We start from the raw sequence: 26,002 nt of genomic DNA, 5'->3' as shown, positions 1-26,002 counted from the left end.
ACTTTCTGAGAGATGTGACCTGTTGAGTTTCAGCAGCTGTACAGACCACTTAGTCACAGACACAGCTTCACAGCCTCTCATGAAGTCTAGATGAGGAGTTTCACTTTCCCAAGTGCAGTATATTGGCAGACTTGAGGAAGACAACAGCAGTAGACAACAGTAGGAGCATCAAGCCTCAAACCCAGGGTGGATGTGTGTTAGATCACGGCGAGATGGCCAGATGTACACAGCCACTCTGTCTGATTAAAACACAACAATTAACACTCACACACAACAGGGGGTAAAGTATCCATGGTTAGCTAGGAATACATCTTGAACAGGGGTCGGTAACAAACGGACCGCTGGCCAAAACCGGCCTGCAAGTTGTTTTTTTGGGCCCCCCGACAGTTCTTTTTTTGGGGGGTATTTTAGTTTTTGGTCAGAAAAGACTGTAAAATCACCAGGAATTAATCTTAAAATTATTTTAATTTAGGAAATCTGTTCCCAAGTATTCTCACGAATAAAAAGAGAGATACAGTATGTGATTCTGTCTCAGTGTAATCAAGTTATTCAATGATTAGGTTATTTTCAAATACAATCTCTTTTTGGGCTTATTGTGGTACACTGCAAATTGTGGTCATTTGCAGTGTACAAATTATTATAATAATGTTCCGGCCCCACGACCATCCGCTCTGACAAAAATTGTCTGCTGCTGAATCTAGTGGCCTACCCCTGATCTAGGATATTATTCATCCAGGGATCCACCATGCCCAATCCTACTTAGCTTCAGAGGCAAGCCAGCGGAGGGATGCTGTGTAATATGGCTGCTAATAGTGACTTTGTCTGATTATGAGCTTTCCACAACTCAATTAAGACCTCACTCTCGCTCTGTCTCTCTCTCTGTCTGTCTGTATTGTAACAGGATTCCCCTCATTAGAGATATCTGTGTGAAAGCAGGGACCCCCAAAGATGTCTTCACTAGGCTGGGAGACAATAGAGTTAACATTAGTAAGAGCTGCTCACATGCTCTCACTATTGAATCCTGACCCATATTATTGTACAGTGGGCTTTACTCACCTCTGAATGGAAGAAGAAGAGAGTCGTGAATATTTATTACAGATAATGCCTCTGTCTCTCCTCTCCTCCCTTCCCAGTGCTCTGGATTGGGGTCTTTTGGTAAAGAGACAAATCCTTAGGTGGGAAGTTGCCAACATGGATAATACCAGTGTATTGGGGGAATTAGTTGAGACTCAGGCTCTGAGAAGCTTGGGCCTCGTCGTGGGTGTGTGTGTCTGAGTGCCTGCGCTAGGCATTGTTCAAGGAGCTTTAAACCTCAGGACAGAGAGCCTGTGTGAGGCCGAGGGAGAGAGATAGAGAGAGGGAGAATGAGCGAGAGAGACAGCGAGAGTGAAAAAGAGAGTGAGCAAGAGAGACAGAGAGAAAGCGCGCGCGAGAGAGAGAGACAGAGAGACAGAGAGAAAGAGAGAGAGAGAGAGAGAGAGAGAGAGAGAGAGAGAGAGAGAGAGAGAGAGAGAGAGAGAGAGAGAGAGACAGAGAGACAGAGAGACAGAGAGACAGAGGAGTAAAGGAGTGATAGTAACAGGGATGCATGGCAGTGCTTCTCCTGTACTTCACCCCAGTGAAGTGTTGACACGTGAAAGTGACATCATCCCTCTGTATCTTATCAGGTCGCTGACGGTTTAATTACCAGGACAAGTGTGTGTGCCACCGCCATCTATCCTCACCAGGGTGTGTGTGTGTGTGCGTGTGAAGTGCTGTGGCCATTCATCTATCACAGGGCTGTCTGCTCTATGGCTGGTGGGCTGAGGTCTGCTTCAGCTCATAACAAGCCAGGGTCTCTGTGGTCACACACAGAACAGATTTACACCTCTCTAGCCCCCACTGTGCCCTGCGTGGTTGATCGACTGTACAGTCACACTGTTAAATACACTTGGTGGGGAGGCAGTGAGAGAGGAGAGGAGAGGAGAGGAGAGGAGAGGAGAGGAGAGGAGAGGAGAGGAGAGGAGAGGAGAGGAGAGGAGAGGAGAGGAGAGGAGAGGAGAGGAGAGGAGAGGAGAGGAGAGGAGAGGAGAGGAGAGGAGACTTGAGGAAGGAGAGTTGAGGAGAGGAGAGGAGAGGTGAGGAGTGGTGAGGAGAGATGAAGAGAGGTGAGGAGAGGAGAGGGGCTCATACAGTTGGACTTACAGGAGAAAGCTCCTGTCTCTCTATTTCTAACCTGCTGAGTGTAAGAATGAAAGTCTCTGGGAAGAGGAAAATAAATCTCTGGTCATGTCTGTGTTTAGCTGGTGGCCACTTTTTCTCTGGTTCCGGTGAGAGCCAGTGTAGTGACTGTCCACAGTGTAGTGGACAGTAAGATAAAAGTGGTTGTGGTCATGGTTTCTGTCACATGGACAGTCCTTCATTCTAAATTCTAAAGCCAGCTGTGGCTTCCAGGGAACTCACTTTAAGTCAGTGGCAGTGTGTGTGTGTGAGTGTGTGTGTGTGTGCACGTGTGAGTGTGTATGTTGTTCCCAGCAGGCCACACCTGAGTAGCCGTGTGTCCCTGTACCTCCTCCCCGCAGGGTAAAGCACTTAAGCGGTGCGCCTCAGTCCTAACATCTGTCTACAGCAGACCAGCAAGCCAGCCAACCAACCTCTACACTACAGCAAGAGCCTCTAAATGAACAGAGACCTGACAGAGACCAGAGAGCACCTCTAAAATATACATGAAGGCTACCATCCTCCCTCCTCCTCACCCCATCATAGGAAGAGAAAGATAAAGAGAGAGAGAGAGAGAGAGAGAGAGAGAGAGAGAGAGAGAGAGAGAGAGAGAGAGAGAGAGAGAGAGAGAGAGAGAGAGAGAGAGAGAGAGAGAGAGAGAGAGAGAGAGAGAGAGAGAGAGAATGAGGGCTAAAAATCAACTGGGGCTGAGATTGAAAGAGACTAATGGGGCGTCAGCCAGTCGTAACTAAAGGCTGATAGAGTAAGAGAAAGCAGGGATGAAAGCAGCAGAAAAGGGAACCCTGACAGTGGGTCTGTGACAGACAGTGAGTGGTCTAGCCATTTCCATGGTGACCTGGTGGGGGCAGTGCGTGTCCACTCCCCTATCCTGCTGTCTGCCTGTCGGCCATTACGGCTGACCTTCCCCCCCGCTAGGACCACAGTTGCCTCCCTGGCCACTCCATATATATGGTAATGAGACCAGAAGAGAGGCGGGTGTCAGAATCAGAGCCACAGCCTGCATCAGACAGGGGGTCAGGGGGACGTGGTAGGGGGGCAGTGTGTGTGCGCCGGGAGGGAGGACAGTGTCAGTGGGGAATCGATAGACACTATCGCGGGGTCACGAGAGCTGGGGTCAACCAAGGATCTTAATCTATACCATGGACATGCTGTCTCTCTCTGTCTGAGATTACAACTCATCAGGGAGTAGAGGGGGAAGGAGAGATGTACAGAGCGAAGAAAAGAGAGAGGAAAGGAGTGACCACTCCACTGTGGGGCCCTGGGGGTCTGCTGAGGGCCTTTCACTGCATTTTCAACACAGATATTCATGGGAGTAAGACTCCGCTTGGACGGACACAGACCCCCCACAGACCCCCATAGCCCTATGGTCAGAGAGTTAGGTTCACACACTCACATATGCCAACGGCCACATGGCTGACTGCCTTGCTCATACCTCCACTACAGAGCTGAGAGTGGGCCAGAGAAGTTGTGTCCAGCAAAGTTGGGTAAGTGGTTCAGACTTCAGAGAAGTTGTTTGGTAAGTTTCATCAGGAGAACGATTAGTACCAGCAGGTGACTGGTTGACAGCCTTTAGCTTTTGATGCAGAAGGTACTGGATGCAAAAAAAGAGCCTCAAACAAGCAGGAACACACACATGCGTGAATGAATACCCCCTTGAAAAATCCTCTAAAACACTCACACACACACACAGAGGTACGTACCTTGGGTTTGGGCGGTGGGGTGCAGCGGCTCTTCTCTTGGTGTGTGTTGGTGGGAGAGTGGGTGTTCAGGTTGGTCTGGGGCATACTGCTGTGTTTGGCCCCTGGAGACACCTGCATCGCTGCCAGCTGAGCCGCATACAGCTGCTATAGAGAGAGGGAGGGAGGGTCAGGGAGGGGGAGGGGGGGGGGGGGGAGAAAGAGGTACAGAGAGGGGGGAAGAGAGGTAGAAAGAGTGGGAGAGAAACAAGAAAACAAGAAAGGGACACATGAATAAATGAATACTCAGAGCACACAAACAAAAAGAAGACGCCAGCTAAAAAGCCCTGGTTGGCCATTAGTGAGTGGCTGATGGCCTGTTTGTGTGACAGAGAGAGAGAGGGACGCTGTCACTTCCCCTGCCACACGGCCCCGTGGGAACACACTAACAGCCTCGATCTCTGAGTGAGAGATGTCCCCTTCGGGTGCATCGTGGGAAGGAAACACTCAGAATCCTACTGGGTCACGCTCAGAGAGAGAGAGAGAGAGAGAGAGAGAGAGAGAGAGAGAGAGAGAGAGAGAGAGAGAGAGAGAGAGAGAGAGAGAGAGAGAGAGAGAGAGAGAGAGAGAGAGAGAGAGAGAGAGAGAGAGAGAGAGAGAGAGAGAGAGAGAGAGAGAGAGAGAGAGAGAGAGGGGAGAGAGAGAGAGAAGAAAGAAAGAAAGAAAGAAAGAAAGAAAGAAAGAAAGAAAGAAAGAAAGAAAGAAAGAAAGAAAGAAAGAGGGGGAGAGAAAGAGAGACTCTCAAGGTAAAAAGGTGCTTTTGATGGGGAGGGTCAGTGGATGGAGAGAAAGAGGGGGAAAAGTTGGGAATGTGTTCACCTGACGGGACAAACCTAAGCTCTGTGCCACTGGTGGCAACACACCCGCAGGCATGCAAGCACACGCATCCTTACACACACTAACTCTCAGACTGGCATGAAGACAGTGACTGGTTTCTGCTTAGAATGAACAAGTAAGTGGCTGAATTATCTGCCAGTAATATCTACTAAGGGGAGTGGAGGTTTCATTTTAGAATAAGATCTAAATTACTAATAATCCAGAGTAGTGACAGTGCTCTTGGATATTTACACAGTCTAATTGTCAGACAAAGTATTTAATACTCTCAAGCATATATTTCCACAGCAACAGACACACCATAATAAACTTGGAAATGAACGAGCTACAATATTCATCACAAGATCTCTTTCTCCTCCAGCTATTTCTGCTCGCCACAACAACGCTCTCCCATTCCCTTCATGTTCCTTTAGAAGAATTTTCACCAAATGTGTTTGTTCCTAATTGTCTTTAAGATGAGGAAGAGAATAGCTGTTTATGAGTCAAAACGGGCTGTGTTTTTCATTGTATTTGTGTGTAAAGGGAGGGTTTGGGTTTGGGAGCGGCCAACTATGTTGTGAGAGGAACTTCCGTCCTTCTGTTGGTGGTTGGCCGCCGGCCACGGAAGGGAAACAAAGACTGGTTTATGCAAATGGCCATGGCAGCTCTCACTACCCATCAGCCACTGCTTCCCATTAGACACACTCCTCCTGCTATCTCTAATAAAGACATTTCAATCCTGTTCTTGAGGAAAACAATAGTCATACACACACACACACACACTAAGCACTTGTTTTCCTAGAGAATCTCAAATGAATATTGTGATGTCACGAGAGGCTGTGTCCTGGAGGGACGTTACATCCCCCTGAGGTGGCTGCAAACCCAGACAGCTATGGCTCCATCTGCTGGTATGGTCGGGAACTCCACCCCTCTATGGCCAATCTTCCCACGCAGCTGAAACAAATGAGGGGCTGATGAGCTGAAGGTTTGGGAAGGGAAGAGACACGGTCTCCAAGCTGGGCTCTCTGGAGGACAAGAGTGCTGCACGTCCACTTCCATGAGGAATATAAGGATTTGGAGATACTTACCTTTGGGAAATACTCACCTGTGGATATATGCACCTGTGGAAATACGTGTGGGACATTTGGAAGGGACGTTTTGCTGGGTTGGCCACTAGCTGCAACGTGGAATACAGTAAGACTGGGGAAAAGTTATTTGAGCGAGGGAGAGTTATGATTTTGGATGTGGAAGAGACATCCCTGAACTGTTAACCCTTAAAGAGCCACCAGAGAACAGAATTGTGTTATACTTTTCGTTAGTTTCCCAAGACCTTTAATAAAATCCTTGTTTTGGTTGAACCTGGTCTCCTTGCACTACTTGAGCAATCCCGCTGAAAGCTGTGCAGCCTCTCGTGACATCACAGATGGTGGAGAATACGGGCACGCTCAGGCGTTAATAGTGCATGTCAGAGGAGGATACCGAAGGTTTGATCACCCAGTTTTCCAAGTTGGCCGTAGGCTCCCGCCGACTGAAATGGAGGACATATTGAAAGCCCTTGTTGCTGGCCAGCAAGCCCAGATGCAAGCAAACGTGGCTCTCTTGGAGGAGCAAAAGAAAGCCAACCTTCTGAAGGCAGAGGAATTGCAGTTGCAGAGACAGAGGGTGGTCCAAAATACCCGCCCAATAAAGGCAAGTGACTTTATATCTAAGATGGGAGCTACCGATGACATTGAGGCATACCTGCATGCATTTGAGGCCACGGCCACTAGGGAAGCCTGGCCCAAGCAACAGTGGGTTGGTCTGTTAGCCCCCTTCCTGACCGGGGAATCGCTGAATGCTGTCCGGGACCTGGGCCCTGACCAGGTTACTGACTATGATGCCCTGAAGTCTGAGATCCTCAGCAGATATGGACTCACAAAGTTTGGTATGGCCCAGCGCTTTCACAGCTGGACCTTCCAACCAGACCAACCTCCTCGGGCGCAGATGCATGAACTTGTCCGATCGCAAGGAAATGGCTGGATCCGCAGAGGAATACAGCAGCGGCGGTGGTGGGAGGCCGTTGTGGTGGATCGTTACCTCACGCGCCCTGCCTTATGAGGCAAAACGGTTCATCAGTCAACAGGCCTTGACCACGGCTGATCTGACCGTGGAAGCTGTGGAAAAGTACCAGGCCACAGCGGAGATGCTGAATGCTTCCCGAAAAAGACCCCAGGAGTGCGGCCCCACCACAAATGGAAAGAACCCGTCCAAAGGACCCCGAGGTCTCGAACCCAGCCACGTCAGGACTTATCCCGGCTCCAGGGGGAGCCAGAAACCAGGCGGGTCCAAGAAGAGTACACCAGGAGGGGGGGAACTCGACAGTGTTACCGGTGTGGGGAGATGGGACATATCTCCTGGCAGTGTGGGAAACCAGCCGATGAACCTATGCCCACTGCGGAGTCCTCCAGCTCAGCACCCACACACCGCTTTGCCTCGCTCTTGGGAGTCGTAGATGGCGGCCCAGATCGACCCCCACCTGCCCGGTAACTGTGAATCACCATGATGTGGAGGCCTTACTGGATTCTGGTAGCCGGGCCACCCTGGTGCGTAAGGATTTGGTGGGCCCAACGTGTCTGACCCCGGGAAAGTCCCTCCCAGTTTCCTGTGTCCAGGGGGACACCAGAGAATACCCCATTACTGAACTTACAATGACCAGCACACGGGGAACCATACACACGACGGCGGGGGTGGTTGATTCCCTCCCCGTCCCTGTCCTAATTGGACGAGACTGCCCAGCCTTTTACCCACTCTGGAGAGAGTCTCAGGAGAGGGATAACCCGAGTACCTCGGAAACGGAGAGGCAAGACTCATCCTGGGAAGGCTCCGGTGCAATCCTCCGAGTTACTCACTCCCCGCCCGGGCTCTGATAGGGATGGCAGGTGGCCAGACCGACACAGAGACGGAGCTACAGAATCTGGACAAAGAACTGTCTGGTCTGAAGGGGACCGCTGAGAGGTATCGTTTGTTAAAGCAACAGTTAGACATGAAGACAGAAGAGTTAGATATCCTCCAGGCTAAACTCCAACAGAGCTCCTTCCATAAGCAACAGGAGGAGCTGGAGAGGCTGCGCAGGACCATCGAGGAGTGTGAGGAGACCCTGCGCAGTAGTAAGGAGGTCCAGAAGAAGGCAGAGGAGAAGTACAAGGTGGTGGAGAACAAGATGAAGAATGCGGAGGCAGAGAGAGAGAAGGAACTGAAAGCTGCTCAACAGAAGCTAAACTCTGCTAAAACCAAGGCTGATGCGTTCAGTAAGAAACTCAAGGAGAGACAACAGGAGGCTGAGTCCCTGGTCCTAGAGGTGGAGGAGTTGAAGAGAGAGCAGGCTGGCAAGCCACCACGGCAATGCGGACGCCCTCTCCCGGCGTGATGCCTTCTTCGCTGCCTTTACCCAGCGAGGACGTCGGTCCCGAGGAGGGGATGTGTGATGTCACGAGAGGCTGTGTCCTGGAGGGACGTTACATCCCCCTGAGGTGGCTGCAAACCCAGACAGCTATGGCTCCATCTGCTGGTATGGTCGGGAACTCCACCCCTCTATGGCCAATCTTCCCACGCAGCTGAAACAAATGAGGGGCTGATGAGCTGAAGGTTTGGGAAGGGAAGAGACACGGTCTCCAAGCTGGGCTCTCTGGAGGACAAGAGTGCTGCACGTCCACTTCCATGAGGAATATAAGGATTTGGAGATACTTACCTTTGGGAAATACTCACCTGTGGATATATGCACCTGTGGAAATACGTGGGGACATTTGGAAGGACGTTTTGCTGGGTTGGCCACTAGCTGCAACGTGGAATACAGTAAGACTGGGGAAAAGTTATTTGAGCGAGGGAGAGTTATGATTTTGGATGTGGAAGAGACATCCCTGAACTGTTAACCCTTAAAGAGCCACCAGAGAACAGAATTGTGTTATACTTTCGTTAGTTTCCCAAGACCTTTAATAAAATCCTTGTTTTGGTTGAACCTGGTCTCCTTGCACTACTTGAGCAATCCCGCTGAAAGCTGTGTAGCCTCTCGTGACATCACAATATATTAATATGTTTCTGTGTTTTTCAAATATCTGACAAGCACGCTAGCACACTTACACGTAGGGATGCTCACCCACACAACCCTCTCTTAGTGTCTTTCTACTGGTCCTCTGTTAAAGCTGTGCTCTGAGACTGGTTGCACTGAACACTGAGACACAGTACAGTAGGTCAGGACTGGCTGATGAAATAAAGGTCTTGTTGGTCATTTCTGTTCAATTACCCCCACCATGACTCCTGGACGTGGGTGAACCCAAGCATGAACACACCCTCCTCTCCTCCCTCCATCCCTCCTTTCTCCCCTCCCACCCCACCAGCTCTGACCTGCCTGGGAGGCCCGTAGACCGCGGGCAGTGTGTGTGTGTGTGTGTTTGTGTGTGTGTGTTAGTGCGTTGGGACCAGCGGTTCAGCATAGCTATATTTGCAGTGTGAATTGAGTTCCATTATGGGGCCAGCTCCCATCACTCAGGCCTGTTCAATGGGCCAGCGAGCAGAGTGACAGTCACTTTACACACACACACACACACACACACACACACACACACACACACACACACACTACAGAGCACGCCCAGAGCATAGCCCCATCGGCAAAACGACACGCATGTCATCAAACAGGAAGTGACAGCGCGGAGCCCCCGGGGTGACCCGAGGGGGGAGGAGGAGGGGGAGACAGACACACACAACACAATGAGTGAGAGGGGGAAAATCCTATCTTAGTTGAGACGAAGGAATTTAAATGTCAGCCACTAGCCAGGCACTAGGAGGTGGTGCAGGGAGGAGGGGGTGGGGGAGAGGGAGTGGGGAGGAGGGGGGAGGACAGGGGAGAAGGTTAGTAAAGGATTTGTAAGGAGTGTCTCTGTCTCCCCTGTCTGTCTCTCAACCCTGAGCTGTGTTCGTTTCAACTCTCTAAACCTCTTTCATTCTCCTTACTCACTCTACCCTAATCCCTTCATGTGAGTCTTAGTCCATCACTATAAGGCTCTGTGGGGGTTCTATGTGTGTGTGTGTGTGTGTGTGTGTGTGTGTGTGTGTACGTTAGAGTGTGTGTGTCTGCGTGTGCACATGTATGTGTGTGTGTTTGTGTGTGTCTGTGTATGTCTGTGTGTGTGTGTGTCTGTCTGTGTGTGTGTCTGTCTGTGTGTGTGTGTGTGTGTGTGTGTGTGTGTGTGTGTGTGTGTGTGTGTGTGTGTGTGTGTGTGTGTGTGCGAGCACCAGTGGACAAGATAAGCTCAAGAACAAATGTGTGTGCAAGAATGCGAGAAAGAAAACTAAACAATGGGGTGTTTACACATGAACAAACAGGTGTGTATGCCTGAGAAGATACTGTGTGTGTATTCCTATAAGTGTGTGTGTGTCTGTGTGTGTGTGTGTCTGTGTACACCCCTCACCCCCCCCACCCTAAGCCCTTTCTTTCCCGCCTCTCCTCTGTGGTCTCAGCCAGTTAGAACAGATCTGTGAATCTTTGTGTGGCTGTAACAGACATCTTCTCCCGTCAATAATCTCCAGTTTTACTCAGATTATGCTCTCTTCTTCCCTCTTTGCTCTTTGTTGTGTGAATAGATGAGGGTTCAGTCCAGGCCACAGTCATTGTTTACTCTGGTCAGCTAGGCCCATTGCGCAACAGACCCATTATTCCATTACTCCTGTTTGATTCCCTTAGAGATAACTGTCCTCGCCTGCCTGTGTGATGGTTGCTTGTTGTGTGGCGAGAGAGAGAGAGCGGAGAGAACAAGAGAGAGAGATAGGGAGAGGGAGCGGGAGAGGGAGAGGGAGAGGGAGAGAGAGAGAGAGAGAGAGAGAGAGAGAGAGAGAGAGAGAGAGAGAGAGAGAGAGAGAGAGAGAGAGAGAGAGAGAGAGAGAGAGAGAGAGAGAGAGAGAGAGAGAGCAGGGATGAACTTTAAACCTGTCAGAATTGAATGTACTGTATATATCTCTTTCCATCTAACTCTCTCATTCTATCAGCTCTATTGTTGAAGTGGCAGTAAGATCTAAGGAAAGGAGGTTGTATTGTGATCAAATAAGAATGCAAAGGAAAATGAGAAGATCTGAAATCTGCATGGATTTATACTTCTTTCTCTCACTGTCTGAGACTGAGTTGAAGGTGGGACAGTGTGTGTGCGTTGTGTGTGTGTGTGTGTGCATGCGTGTGTGTGTGTTTGAACTGGAATGTCCTGACACTACGATACTACCTATATGAGCTCTTCCTACTCTCCTATCTGGTATTGATCAGTAAAAACATTTCCCACAGACATCACAGACTAGTCTATACAGAGATATCAGCACTGAAATAATGTTTCCAATGCTAACTATCCTGTAGCCACCTTATCAGCATTGCTAAGTGTCAATGCATGCACATGTCCTGATAACACACATTGTCTCTCCCTCTCCTCGTTCTCGCTCTATCCTCTCTTTCTGTCACCTTCCTCCCTCCCTCTCTTCGGTGTACAGTGCAGTGATCCGGTACAATATGTTCCAACATCTGCCTCCCCATATGATGCCTGACCCGCTCCATTGACCCTCTTTATACCTCTCTAGAACTGTTGTTCACTCTTTCCTCTCCTCCTCTCCTCCTCATCCCTTCATTCCTCCCCTCTTCATATCTCTCTAGCACTGCTGTTCACATACTCCTCTCCTCCTCCCTTCCCTTCCCTCATCACTCCCCTCTTCATACTGTACCTCTCTAGCACTGCTGTTCACATACTCCTCTCCTCTTCCCTTCCCTTCCCTCATCACTCCCCTCTTCATACTGTACCTCTCTAGCACTATGGTTCACTCACTCCTCTCCTCCTCTCTTTTCCCTCACCCCTCTAAGTACCTGTCTCATACCTTGATTTCTTCATTTCATCTCTACTGATATAATACCTCTCTCTCTATCTCTTTCTCTCTCCCTACCTCCATACGTACTCCCCTGCCATATATTGTGTGTTATAATGAGACTACAGAGTAGTTATTGTATGGATGTAACCATCACAGGGAGTCTTTGTCCCAGTCTTATCTCTGTCAGACTACATAGACCAGGGGAGACCATGGAGGTATAGGGGTCATGACCTGGACTAAATGAGTTCCACATAGATCTCTACTGTCTCCTCTCCTCACAGCTGCTAATAAGAGACCAGCGCGGGTGTGTGTGAGACTTGAACATGATTCAAATGAGTATATGTGAGAGCACATATGCCATAGTGTGCCTTTGTTCAAATGGTGTGTGCCTTTATAGGACTTTCTGTGTGTTTTAGTGTGTGTGTGTGTGTGTGTGTGTGTCCCACCAGCCCCAGTGTATTGTTTGGCGGCTACGTTGTCGTTCCCTCATCTCTAGTGGTTGTGACCCTGGGGCAGGTAATTGTTATGTTAGTCTCAGAGCTCAGCAGCCAACAGCTTGTAAAACACATACACACATGCACGCAAGCATGCACGTTTGAACACACACACACACACACACACACACAAACACACACAGCCGCTTGTAAAACACCACAGCACACACACACTCCCAGAGGAAATATACCACATTCAGACATTTGTGTTTGGGTTAGCCTCACTAAATCATTTCTTTGTAACAGACTTAATCTGGGTTTTTTCTTTCTGAGGGGATTTAAAGAAGGCTGCTAGCTAGCACCAGCAAGCGATGTTGATAGATGTAGTTTTTTTGCTGTTGTTGTTCTGTTTAAATCCAATTGACTTGCGACAAAGCCCTTCAATCGGGGAGATTTTCTCAATCTGAACACAACGGAACATATGGAGCCAAGATGTGATAAAATCACTCAGGACATGCAGGGACAAGATATAACTCCCGCTCCCAAACACACACACACACACACACACACACACACACACACACACACACACACACACACACACACACACACAATGAAGCTATACTAACAGCACCTACCTTTGATGATAGAATTACATAGCTCAGCCTAGTTCGATATCAACACTGAATCTGGTGCATTGACTGTGTAAGTCAGACAGGTGCAAATGTATTTAACAGGCAACGCTTAACCTATATAACCCAGCCTGGTGTGTGTGTGTGTGTGCGCGTGTGTGTGTGAGCTCAGGTTAAGCGAGAAAGCTGTCCTCTTCTGGTAATATGCATGCAAATACGTAGCTTGCTTGGTGCAGCTGGGTTTCACTAATTGAGTGTGTGTGTTCAGCAGTGTGTGTGTGTGTGTGTCACCTCCCCTGCCTTTACAGTGATAATGCGTTGCGGGGCAACCTAGGTCTGAGTGTGCTCTGTGTCCACTGATCTTCTGGGGTTAATGTATTTCAGACAGGCAGCAGAGAGGACGCCCGCCCAGGCTCTTAACCCCTGAGAGAGGGGTCCTGAGGCAGTCGCGGATCTGTGGCTAAGATCTCCGCTCTGCATATTTAGGCTGCATTCTAAATGGCACCCTATTCTTTACATAATGCACTACTTTAGACCAAAGTAGCGCACTATGTAGGGAATAGGGTGCCATTTGGGACGCACCCTAAGATCTGTTCCGGGGTCAGGATTAACTGACGATAGCCCACTTATTCTAAATATGCAGAGCGGAGAGAGGGAGGGAGAGGGACGGAGGGAGGCAGCAAGTGCTAAAGATGGGCTCATCCCTCCATCCTCTCAGAGTGGAGGAACAGATGTTACGGATTTTTTGTCTTTCGTTTTTTGATCATTCTTTTTTTCTTGTCCAGATTTATCAGATGGAGTGAACAAGTGGGCTACTCTCTCAGATAAACGAGGGAAGAAGAGGAGGGAGAGGAAAAGACGAGGGAAATAGTGTGTAATTGTGTGTGTTGGGGACTGGAATGTGTGTGTGTGTATGTATGTGTGTGTGTGTGCATTCGTGCGTGTGAGTGTGTGTCCTAACCTGTAAGCACCACCAGGCTGGGTTGTTGTAGTTGGAGTCTACTCCAAACTGTTCAATAGTCCTGTCGATCCCCACTTCAGACCCTCTCCGTCCCTACCATTCACACACACAGTATTCAGAATATTCAAAATATTACAGAGCCAGAGTGACAAAACTGCAGACTTTGCTCTGTATTTGGTCTTTTTAACTGAATAGTTGGGGTTTCTATGGCTCCAGACTTATGAGAGTGAACAATAAGTAGCACTTTAGTGATTCTATTCTCTACTCAAGGTCTCTAATCCAGAACAAAAGAGCATCACTATGGTAACCTAACACTGTCATCAAACAGAAACCAGAACCACCAGTTTAGTAAGTTAGCAGTGGCTCTCAAACCTCTCCTCGGCACCCCAGCTGTTCCGTGTATTTGAACTATTCCAGAGCACACCTGATTCAACTTGTCAACTAATTATCAAGCCCTTCACTTGGTGAATCAGGTGAGCTAGTTCAGGGATACAACAAAATTGTGAAACGTTTGGGGGTCCCCGAGGAGAGGATTGAGAACCACTGAGTTAGGGCGATATCCTTGGACCTAAAACACAACAACATTGCAATGTTACAATAGAAAGGTTTACTCTCTGTATTAAGGCTTTGGGAGGCATTTGGAGGAAATTGAAATATTGGTGAAAATGTTAATGGATATAAAATCATCATCATCATCGTCATGGTGTTGGTCTTACCTGGAGCTGTAGTTGACCGAGGCCTGGGGTTGCCGCGGCAGCAGCTGCTGCCATGGTAGTAGGGACCAGCTGGAGAGGGTAAGGGTCACCTGGACATAGGAAAATAAAAAAGACACGTCAGCTATCTCTCCTTCCTCTCTTCCTTCACTCCCTCCTTCTTTTTCCTGTTCAGTGTCTCCCTACCAGTTATGTGTTTGACATCAGTCTGTGCCTCTCTCTCTCAACACCTTCACACTCCTCTATGTACACTAAAACAGCCCTTTCTCACCCTTTCACCATAACATGGCCCTACCTCCCCTCTACCTTCTTTTCTCTTTCTACAGCTTTGACACTCCTGTGTGAGACCTCTCTCCTTTCACTTCCTCCCTTCCTCCCTGTCCTCTACTACGGCCAAATGGTCCCCATCCCATCTCTCTCTCTCCTCCTCTACCTGCAGTCCAGACAAACCCTTTACTCTTCTCTCCCCTTGTTCTCCATTATATCCCTCCATCTGCCTCCCCTTCCTCCATCCCTCCCTCTCCCCCTCCATCCCTCCATCTGAGCTCCCTCCCTTTCTCTGGTCCATTCTAAAGCCCTTCTTTGTCCTGTGTCTGGTGTGTCCTAATGAAAGGCTGATTGTGTGGCCTCTCTCTAATACCTCCTGACAAAGACTCTGAAGGTGTTCAAAGATAAAGACGCCCTGGACGTAATTAAGCCAGCAAGGGCGACGTCATCTTCGCCGCGCTCTCTCTGTTCTCTCTTTCTCTCTCTCTGTCTCTGTCTCTGTTCTATCCGCTCTTTGTCTATGCTCTCTCTCTCTCTGTGCTTGTTCTTGTTCTCTCTCTCTCTCTCTCTCTCTCTCTCTCTCTCTCTCTCTCTCTCTCTCTCTCTCTCTCTCTCTCTCTCTCTCAGTAGCCCATGTCGGCAGTAAGTGAAGGCTGATGAATCACGGATGGAGAGAATAGGAAATAAAAAAGAATGGAGCAGGTTATTAGCACCCAGCTGCAGATAGCTAGGCCCGTGTAATTACTATGGGAGGGAAAGGTCAGGGCTGGGGGCAGAAAGGAGGGATGGAGGGAGAAGACAGGGGGAGGAGGGATGGATGGAGATGGGGATAAGGGATGGAGGGAGGAGACGGGGAGGGGGGATGGAGGGAGAAGACAGGGGGAGGAGGGATGGATGGAGATGGGGAGAAGGGATGGAGGGAGGAGACGGGGAGGAGGGATGGAGGGAGAAGACAGGGGGAGGAAGGATTGAAGGGAGAAGACAGGCGGAGCAGGAATAGAGGGAGAATACAGGGGGGAGTAGGGGTGACAGGGTTCAACAAGCCACCGGTGTTCTTATTCCTCCTAGACAGTTATATTATAGTGTTTGTTATTTGTGTTAAACACAAAATAAGAGAGTGAAAGATACTCCTGTTTTGATAAATGTATGCATTTATTTAATTAAAGGGCGTATCTATTAAAATGAATGCAATGATGGTGGAATATTACTGTCATATTCCAGTGTGCTACTGGGCATAGACAGTCAGATATAAACAGTGATGCTAATACATCAGAATGTTCTCAGGGTATGACCCTGCATATCTGACTGGGTCCCAGAGTGACTTGGTCACAAGGCTATATCAGGCCAATACACTGGGTCTCTCCTCTCCGTTCATGGCACTAGTGTGTGTGTGTCTGTGTGTGTGCCTGGCCTTGTAACAGTCAGTCCTGATCCAGGACTCCATCCAGGACCCCGTCTCAATAAGCAATAAACCAGACTTCAGCAGTCAGCCTCTCCAAAACATCTTTCCCATACAACTCTGGGACAAAAGAAATGCCAGGGTTCAAGAAGCATTTTTTAGAGGGATAATTATTTCAGTGGATGTGTATTCTGGGAGACAGGCAGCGTTCCAAATGGCACCTTATTCCCTACACTGTCCACTACCTATGTGGCTCTGGTCAAAAGTAGTGCACTATGTAGGGAATAGGGTGCCATTTAGGACACAGTGGGTCTCTCCTCCTGCTCCTTAGACTACTGGGCGGGACTGAGAGTTTTCACTGAGAGAGAGAGAGAGAGAGAGAGAGAGAGAGAGAGAGAGAGAGAGAGAGAGAGAGAGAGAGAGAGAGAGAGAGAGAGAGAGAGAGAGAGAGAGAGAGAGAGAGAGAGAGAGAGAGAGAGAGAGAGAGAGAGAGAGAGAGAGAGAGAGAGAGAGAGAGAGAGAGAGAGAGAGAGAGAGAGAGAGAGAGAGAGAGAGAGAGAGAGAGAGAGAGAGAGAGAGAGAGAGAGAGAGAGAAGAGAGAGAGAGAGAGAGAGAGAGAGAGAGAGAGAGAGAGAGATATGATAGGGACTAGAGTGGAGGCCACACTGGGCAAATTGTTTATTGTGTTTGTGAGTTCTGTCTACAGTGTGTGGTGTTTACTGTGTACAGCAGCGGTTCTCAATCTTGGTCCTTTTTGTTTTTGCCCTAGCACTACACACCTGATTCAAATCATCAAAGCTTGATGATGAGTTGCTCATTTGAATCAGCTGTGTAGTGCACCCCTTTGGGTCCCCAGGTCCAAGATTGAGAACCACTGATGTACAGTATGTACTATAGATGATGTGTATGTATGGAGTGTGTGTGATGACAGTAAAGTCTACTACTAGTTCAAAAAAATATAAGACTAACTTTCAAAAGTCAACAAGTGTTGATGTTTCAGAAGAACAGCAGCACTACCTGTCATTCAGGTCAACACCATTCTCTTTGGCTCAGGCAGAGAAAAGACAGCAATAATCCTCTAAGATGTGGGGGTCTTTAAGTGGGTAGTGGGCGAGGATTGGCACATAATGGCATTAATTGAAAATGGAAGGAGACTTGTTTAGGAAGCTGTTAGTTTCTGGGGGAGGAGCTGGACCTTAGAGAGACCAGTCTGTCTGTCTGTAGGGGGAGGCGTGTGCGAGGAGTGTTGTATTGGCGTGTTGGATGCATGTTCTGGCGGGGGCCTGTGTTAATGTGAGGGAACCTGGGGCAGGTCACGCTACCCCCTGGCATGTTCCTACGGTATTCGGAATGTCGTTCCTGGCACACGCGTGTTGCTTCTCGCGGTAAACAACACATTTCCTCACAGCCGGACTGCCGCGGCCAATAACAAGTCCCACAGGATGAGGCATTTTTTGTTGCTTTCAACCAAAGAAAAAACTGGAAAATTGAAAATGGAGACAAAAGGATGAGCCAAGTGAAGGAATGAGCCAACAGACAGAGAGAGAAAGAGAGAGAGAAAAAGAGAGAGAGAGAGAGGGTCCCTGTCTCTGTAGAAAATACACTTGTTGTGGCGTGGTAACAACACCACTGAGATGTCCCAATCTAGACCCACAGAGAATAGTGAGTTTTAGGAGACTGTTGCTACTTACTGCAGCCTGGTTTGTAGTTGAATCCGGGGGGCAGTAGAAAGCCTTGCTGGGCAGCAGCTACAGCCAGAGTCCTCTGGTCTGGAGGGAACACTGGGATCATCAACGGAGGCAGCTGCCCCTGGACCTGCTGAGAGACGGGTGGAGGGGGAGGAGGAGAGGAGGATAGGAGAGGGAAAGAGGAGGGGAGAGGAGAGGAAGGGAGAGGGGAGGAGGAGAGGAGAGAGCGATAGAGAGATATCAGTTTATTGAGCATATGGATGTACGTATCTGATTGGGCGTGGGGGAGGTATGTGAGCGTGCAGTCCAGGTGTAGTCAGACATTGATCTTGGGTAGTGAGGGGGAACAGAGCAGACGGAAGCAGAAGGCTGGTCTATCTGTATGAATGTAGGCCAGCTGGGGGTATCAGGTCCTGTCTGTGACCTTTAACCTCTAGACACAATCACAGCTCAGTGTGGTGAGGTCAGGTAAGGTCATCTGGCCACGAACAAGATAAGAAGGAAGAAACTGAAGAATGCTTACACACAGACACACACATGTGCAGCTATACACACACAAACAGGGACAGAAGAAAGTGCACAAACACACACACCCCTCCCGCCGCACACCCCCATCCAACACCAATACATACTCTCTCCTCTCCTCTTGAGCACCTGCGTCTGATACAGAGCTGTGTATATGAGCTGAGACAGGTCAGAGGCAGGGAGTCCTGTCCTGTTGATTACCGAGACAACGAGGGAGTCACGTGGAAGAATCACAGCTAAACTCTCATAACAGCTGGCCTGGCTTCTTCCCTCCCCGAGGAGAGAGGAGAGAGGAGAGAGGAGAGAGGAGCGCTCTGCGTCGGCAGCACGCCATCCCTTTTCACAAGGTTTCCAGGACTCAGAGAAAAAAGACAAACTCAGTGACTTTGGCAAGAGGAAGAGTCTGAGTGTTCAGCACAGAGAGAGAAGTAGGAGACAGATGGTGGAAGCCGAAGACTGTGTGTGTGTGTGTGTGTGTGTGTGTGTGTGCGTGCGTGTGTCTGTGTGTGTGTGTGCGTGCGTGTGTGTGTGTGTGTGTGTGTGTGTGTGTGTGTGTGTGTGTGTGTGTGTGTGTGTGTGTGTGTGTGTGTGTGTGTGTGTGTGTGTGTGTGTGCGTGTGTACGTGTGCGTGTGCGTGTGCGTGTTCAGCTGAAGACTGCTCTGCCAAAAACAACACAAAGACTCTGAGGAGTGACATGACTGACAGAAGAGATGTGGAGAGACATGGGAGAGATATTATAGTAGTCCGCAGTATGACGAGTTAGATAGATGGATAATAACAATGATTTGTAGGCTAAGTTTGAAGATAACAAACCCAGGTGGACCTTATAGTTTCATAACCAAGGGTTGAATGAAATATAATTAAAACCCAAGGAACAAAAGGAATAAGCTATTACATGTAGAAATAAATATCTGAATTGTTATAAAACATTCAATGACATGGACATAGATGCAACTCTTCAAATTGAATGTCAAAGTGACACTGGTACCCGAAGTATTTTCTTATTCCCCCCATCCGTCTCTCCTTCCCTCTCATTTCACCCTTTCTCTCTATGATAAGGGATGGAATATGCTATTAATTAATGGAGGAAAAAGCTGTACAAAGATGTTATAACATCATCATCTTATGTCACCGCAGGATATAGGACAGGTAGGTGAGTTAAATGGAATATAGGATCAAGTATTTCCTCCTCCCTCTCTTTCCTTCCCCCTTCCTCCGTTTCGCTTTCTTTCAGAAATGAACATTCTCCATGTCTTTCTATCCACCATCCAGTGTGTGTGTTTGTGTCTTGTGCGCCGCCCCATGGGTCTCCCGGTCGCGGCCGGCTACAACAGAGCCTGGATTTGAACCAGGATCTCTAGTGACACAGCTAGCACTGCGATGCAGTGCCTTAGACCACTGCGCCACTCGGGAGCACACATAGCAGACAGAAAGTGTGTGTGTGTGCTTTCTGTCTGCTATGTGTGTGTGTGTGCTTTCTGTCTGCTATGTGTGTGTGTGCTTTCTGTCTGCTATGTGTGTGTGTGCTTTCTGTCTGCTATGTGTGCTCCCGAGTGGCGCAGTGGTCTAAGGCACTGCATCGCAGTGCTAGCTGTGCCACTAGAGATCCTGGTTCGAATCCAGGCTCTGTTGTAGCCGGCCGCGACCGGGAGACCCATGGGGCGGCGCACAAGTTGTCCAGGGTAGGGGAGGGAATGGCCGGCAGGGATGTAGAGCATGGCGTTTGCAACGCCAGGGTTGTGGGTTTGATTCCCACGGGGGGCCAGTATGATAAAAAAAATATATAATCACTCACTAACTGTAAGTTGCTCTGGATAAGAGTGTCTGCTAAATGACTAAAATGTAATGTTTGTATTCAAAGTCATGCCTGTGTGTCTTTTCTCCTGTGTGTGTGTCTCCTCTCAGGCTCCTCATCCAGTTTACCACACTACACCATAACCACAGGCAGGATCGGCGCAGCGCGAGGGGAATAGTGGAACTGGATCCGCTTGTTTCCCCCACCACACAATAATTACACCACAATTTTGGTTAACCATAAATGGCATGTGTTGTGCGCGGTGCGGCCGTGGATCAGACGGGAGAGGCACGATAGCGGAAGGTTTGGACAGGCCCCCTGCGGAGGCGAATCACAGACACTGCAGCTCCTCTCTGCCTTTCAAACCTAATTGGACATATGCTGGAGAGGAGCAGGCTGCAGATACCCATAGATTCATGGGGATAGGGGAGACTGGAGGTATTTCACTGTGGCCACCATACACAGAGGCACACAGGCACAGGGCCAACACGATCTCATAATTTCCCTTTGAAATTAGACGTATTGTGGATGAACGTCTATCTTTGACGCATTAACTCCATGTGGTTACAGGGTTAATTTGGCGTGGTTACATGATTAAAACAGAAACAACTCATAGGTTAACGGTTTAGGCCATTCTGAGTGGTTAAGATAAGGGCTATGGTTTTGGGGCTTTAAACAAAAATAATTTAAAAAGACTCGCTATTAATGTGAAGTATCATCAGTATTCACAGTATTCTAACAGCTAGCTAGAGCATTGTGAACTGCCGTAGTGCAGTGGTCTGAGCAGCACTCTTGGGCTCCGAGCATCACGAGTTCGCGCCCAGTGCTGGGCAATCATTTAAAACAATATTGTGAACGCAGAGGAAGGCATAAATCAACTTTATCCGCACTTTTTCTGACGTCCAAAATCGAAGTCTATTTCTTGTGATCAGGCTGCATGGGCCAGCACGCACACAGAGACACAGAGACACAGAGACACAGAGACACAGAGACACAGAGACACAGAGACACAGAGACACAGAGACACAGAGACACAGAGACACAGAGACACAGAGACACAGAGACACAGAGACACAGAGACACAGAGACACACACACACACACACACACACACACAATAAATATATATGATGTTTCGTATGGCTTTATTATAGACACACAATCTCCCTTTATGTTGGCAAATAGGTAGCTTGTGCGTGCATATGCGTGAGAGACAGAGGGGAGTCGTGACTGCTACCTCGTGGCTCTAGTCATCCTGTCATCCACATACAGATCAAAACAGCCTGAAAACAACCCTAAAACCATCTCTCATATAAATCGTCTCTCACATAGAACAAAGTACATCCAAAAAGCCATATTACAGTAAATCCACAATACAGTCCAGATTATTGTAAAGTATTGTACTTTAAATCTCAATTTTAAGGTAAATGGTATAAGAAGTTAATAAAAACAATGGGGTTTTGAACAGTAGGCTGAGTCTGACTGAGAGAGAAATACAGCCCATATGTTAATCCTCTAACAGTTTAGTCAGATCTCTAGTGTGTGTGTGTGTGTGTGTATTGTGTGTGTGTGTAACAGTTTAATCAGATCTCTGGAACAGCTGTTCACTCTCATAAACACACCACTATCCCACAATGCAGTAGCAGCCAGCCAGCGACAACCAGGCCTGTTCAGCTCCATCTCTCTCTGTCTGACCACCATTAAGACTCTTTATTACATTGGGATTATTATTGTATGGGAAGAGGGATTTTTTTTGTTCACACACACACATTCACAGGCAGAGACACAGGCATGCGTGCACACACGCCCACGCACGTGCCCATGCACACCCACGCACACTTGCACACACACACACACACAATATCCAGCTGTTGTGTAGGGATTAGCAGGGGTTAACAGCTCTCCCAGATTGATCTGATGCTATTGTCCCCAGTCCCACAGACCAAAATGCTCATGGCTCAGTACGATTGGCTGATGGGACAAGAGGATAAAAAACGTGTGTGTATGCGTGTGTGTGTACAGAGCCAGATTGCCTGAATGAGAACACAGGCCACCTCTCAAAACATGCAACCAACGAAACATGGAGCAGAGATCTACAAAATCAACTGCCAATCAACATTGCTGAATTCTTTGGCAGATTTCACAATTCATGTTGCATTGGTGCCAGCAATTTTTCAACTTTAACTTTAAAGGCCTAACTGAATTTGCTTCATGAGAAACTTGATTTTAAACTTCTCATTTGCTCAAAGCATGAAATGATGTTCTCCTGAGAGAGAGAGAGAGAGAGAGAGAGAGATAGAGAGAGAAAGAGAGAGAGAGAGAGAGAGAGAGAGAGAGAGAGAGAGAGAGAGAGAGAGAGAGAGAGAAAGAGAAAGAAAGAGAGAGAGAGAGAGAGAGAGAGAGAGAGAGAGAGAGAGAGAGAGAGAGAGAGAGAGAGAGAGAGAGAGAGAGAGAGAGAGAGAGAGAGAGAGAGAGAGAGAGAGAGAGAGAGAGAGAGAGAGAGAGAGAGAGAGAGAGAGAGAGAGCTATTCTCTGCGCTATACAATGCTTCAGATCTGCCATCTGAGAAAAAGAGAGAAAGCGAGGCCAGATCCATCAGGACACAGCAACATAAAGGCAAACACACATCTAACAGAGTCTATGGGAATATACTGTTCTGCTGTTCTGTGTGATCCAACATAACGATAACATAAATCTAACATACAGAAAACACAGTGAAACTACATACAGGAGTTGAAAAGGCTGGCTTCCTTACGTTTTGGTCCAAAACCTGAAACAAAACAGAGAAACTCCATCCAAAAACCTCTTCTTCTAATCAGTCTTGCTTAAAAACTCGGGAACAGAAACTCTCCTGTAGAAAAACATGAGGGGAAGCAAGAAACTTTCTCTTCACAACTTTCTTTCACACAGCTGTGAAAAAGAAAAGGAATAATTTATAGAACTAAAACGGAGTAGCAACGAGAGTAGAGAGAGGAAAGAGAGGAGAGAGCTGGCAGCGAAGCTCGCTCTGCGTCGTTCGCCAGGCGGCACAGCTTGAACTTAAAGCTTTCTGAACATAATGAAGATGTGGTGCCAATTAACATATGTAGTGTGAACAGGTTTGCTGGCACGGAGAGGAGAAAAACTCCAAGGTAAAGTTATTATTAGGGCGTAATTAGCCGTATGAAGTAAATGGGGGGAACAATAGCTGCCAGCCTTGACAATATGGCAAACATCTGAGTGTGCAGAAAAATTCCACCGTAAAGTGTGGGTCCCACAGCTAAAATCTGTTTGGAACCATATGCTCAAGCAATTAATGCAGAGCCTGGGTGACCTAGCACTGAAAAGGGGAGACACAGCGATATAACCAATAATTAATTTGTGCTGGATGCTGGATAGAGGGATGGAGCCGTGGATGGATAATATTCAGAGAGGGAGTTTAATATTAGAGTACGCAAGCAGGAGAGTGAGTCCATTAACTTTCACAGGACAACGGCTATTAAAGGCTAGCCTGCTGTGACAACAATGCATCTGTTAATGTCATAGTGGGTTGTTTCGCACACATTAAACACACACATGGACACAGACAGGCACATACGCATGGACACACACACACACACACACACACAGACAGACAGACAGACACACACAACCCTGTTGCTTCACTGGTCTCAGTGGGGATTGTTATCAGAGCACACCTTTGGAGGTTCCCAGGTAGAGCATCTCTGTGTGTGTGTGTGTGTGTGTTTGTGTGTGTGTGCACGCATGCACATGTGTGAGAGTACTAGGTACACATCAGACATTCTAAGTCTGCTAGACATATGTTAATGATTCACTCAGAAAAAGAAGAACAGAAATACAATGAGAGCTCTCAGGTTGATAACAACCATTATGAGAAGTTATTCTGAGTCTTAAAACCTGTCTTCTGTTATTAGTTCTTCAGAGTGAAGACATCGTAAGAAAAAACACTCCTCTCTCATTCTCGCTCTACTTCTTCCATATGATTTCCAGAATTCATCCCAAATGGCACCCTATTCCCTATATAGTGCACTACTTTGACCCTATGGGCCCTGGTCAAAAGTAGTGCACTATGAAAGAAATAGGGCGCCATTTGAGACACAGACCCAGTTTTTTTTGGGAAGGTAAACAGGCATTAGCGTGAGCCAAGGGCACCTTCAGCTGATTATGTCTAATGTAACAGATGAGAGAGTCAGCGGCACGCCGGCCACCTTTTTATTAACCACACATTAGGTTAGAGGAGCAGTTTGTATGTGTGTGTGTGTGTACATCAGCACCAATGCCAGCCCTAGGTGGGTGAAGCTCTGTGCCCATCTGCTCCTGTGTGTCCTCGCTCTGGTAAGAACCATTAACTGGCATCAGGGAGGAAGAGAGAAGAGGAGAAGAGAGGAGAAGAGAGGAGAGGAGAGGAGAGGAGAGGAGAGGAGAGGAGAGGAGAGGAGAGGAGAGGAGAGGAGAGGAGAGGGAGAGGAGAGGAGAGGAGAGGAGAGGAGAGGAGAGGAGAGGATGGGATGGGTAAGGAGAGGAGAGGAGAGGAGAGGAGAGGAGAGGAGAGGAGAGGAGAGGAGAGGGAGAGGAGAGGAGAGGAGAGGAGAGGGATGGGATGGGTAAGGAGAGGAGAGGAGAGGAGAGGAGAGGAGAGGAGAGGAGAGGAGAGGAGAGGAGAGGAGAGGAGAGGAGAGGAGAGGAGAGGAGAGGAGAGGTGGGTAAGGAGAGGAGAGGAGAGGAGAGGAGAGGAGAGGAGAGGAGAGGAGAGGAGAGAGGAGAGGAGAGGAGAGGAGAGGAGAGGAGAGGAGAGGAGCTTCTGACCAGTCACATAGGTAAGGCTAAGTTTAGGCATAATGTGTGTCTTCTTACTGCCTCCTTTTATCTCATTATCTCTTTCACTCTCTCTGCATACCTTATGCTTTCAGAACTATCTTTCATCCCCTCTCTCAGCCTGTTAGGCAATTTTCTCTTAAGCCTATTTGAGGTCACAATGACATGGAACTGACACACGCATGAAAACATTCCTGATTGTTTACGCAACTGTCCATGGAACCTGTAACCAGTAAAAGACACAGTGAGCAGAGAAAACACCAATTACATTCATTCCAGAGTGATGAGACAAATTAAGCAATTACACAGCCAATTGGGTTAGCCGCTCCTATGCACAGAACATGGAGGTGTGCAGTTGAACCGTGTGTCTGTTTTTCACTCTGTCTGTGTTGTTCTCCTTTCTTTTTTTTTTACCAGCAGAAGATAACATTTATTTTTCATCCAGTGTAGGTAGAGATGGTGATTGAGTTAATGGGTCTAGGGTACGTGGGCTGACGTGTGTGTTGTCAGAGAGAGAGAGAGTGAGCGAAAGAGAGAGAGAGAGAGAGAGAGAGAGTGAGAGAGAGAGAGAGAGAGAGAGAGAGGGTGAGAGAGAGAGAGAGAGAGAGAGAGAGAGAGAGAGAGAGAGAGAGAGAGAGAGAGAGAGAGAGAGAGAGAGACAGAGACAGAGAGACAGAGAGACAGAGAGAGAGAGAGAGAGAGGAGGAGTGTTATTGAATGAATTTACAGGGATGAGGGTTGACTTTAATCAGGTCTTTATAAGCAGCTCGTTAGGGACTGTCGTCACGGTGTCTGGCTGCTCTTAAATGAGTCTCAACCCTCCCTGTCTCAGGCTCCGTCTCTGTGTTAGTTAGCATTGGGCTAGCTAATGTGGCTAATGCTATTGGGCTAAATAGCAAAACCTCTGTAGATCATTTGCTGGTGGACCCCTATGGGAGACTGGGACACTTTCTGAGTGGTGAGAGGCTATATGAAGAGACAGGTATCAAACACATGATGTTCCTGTGTGTGGGAAAGGAAGGTCTAACATGTTCAAAGACTTGAGGTCTTAGGGAACTGTTCATTAGCCTTGACACACACACACACCCTCTGTGTGTGTGTGTGTGTGTGTTCGTGCCCTGAGCTGCT

General features: G+C 48.2%; 1 protein-coding gene across 11 annotated transcripts in view; it reads right to left on the bottom strand.

The window, feature by feature from the left end:
* Positions 1–26,002, bottom strand: part of LOC121543628 (transcription factor SOX-5-like) — a 203,338-nt gene that overhangs the window by 18,823 nt on the left and 158,513 nt on the right. For 7 of the 11 annotated variants that reach the window (XM_045208484.1, XM_045208481.1, XM_041853648.2 and 4 more), the window contains 4 exons: positions 17,743–17,869; positions 14,389–14,477; positions 13,673–13,765; positions 3,921–4,064 (listed from right to left, as the gene is read on the bottom strand). In XM_045208484.1, the coding sequence (XP_045064419.1) occupies positions 3,921–4,064; positions 13,673–13,765; positions 14,389–14,477; positions 17,743–17,869 (453 nt within the window). The remainder of the gene's footprint in view (positions 1–3,920; positions 4,065–13,672; positions 13,766–14,388; positions 14,478–17,742; positions 17,870–26,002) is intronic. The other 4 variants (XM_045208487.1, XM_045208488.1, XM_045208491.1 and 1 more) reach the window with 2 other exon arrangements.

This window comes from Coregonus clupeaformis, chromosome 28 (assembly GCF_020615455.1).
Source record: "Coregonus clupeaformis isolate EN_2021a chromosome 28, ASM2061545v1, whole genome shotgun sequence".
NCBI lineage: Eukaryota > Metazoa > Chordata > Actinopteri > Salmoniformes > Salmonidae > Coregonus > Coregonus clupeaformis.
The sequence above is the reverse complement of the archived record's forward strand: the minus strand, read 5'-3'. Positions and strand labels throughout refer to the sequence as shown.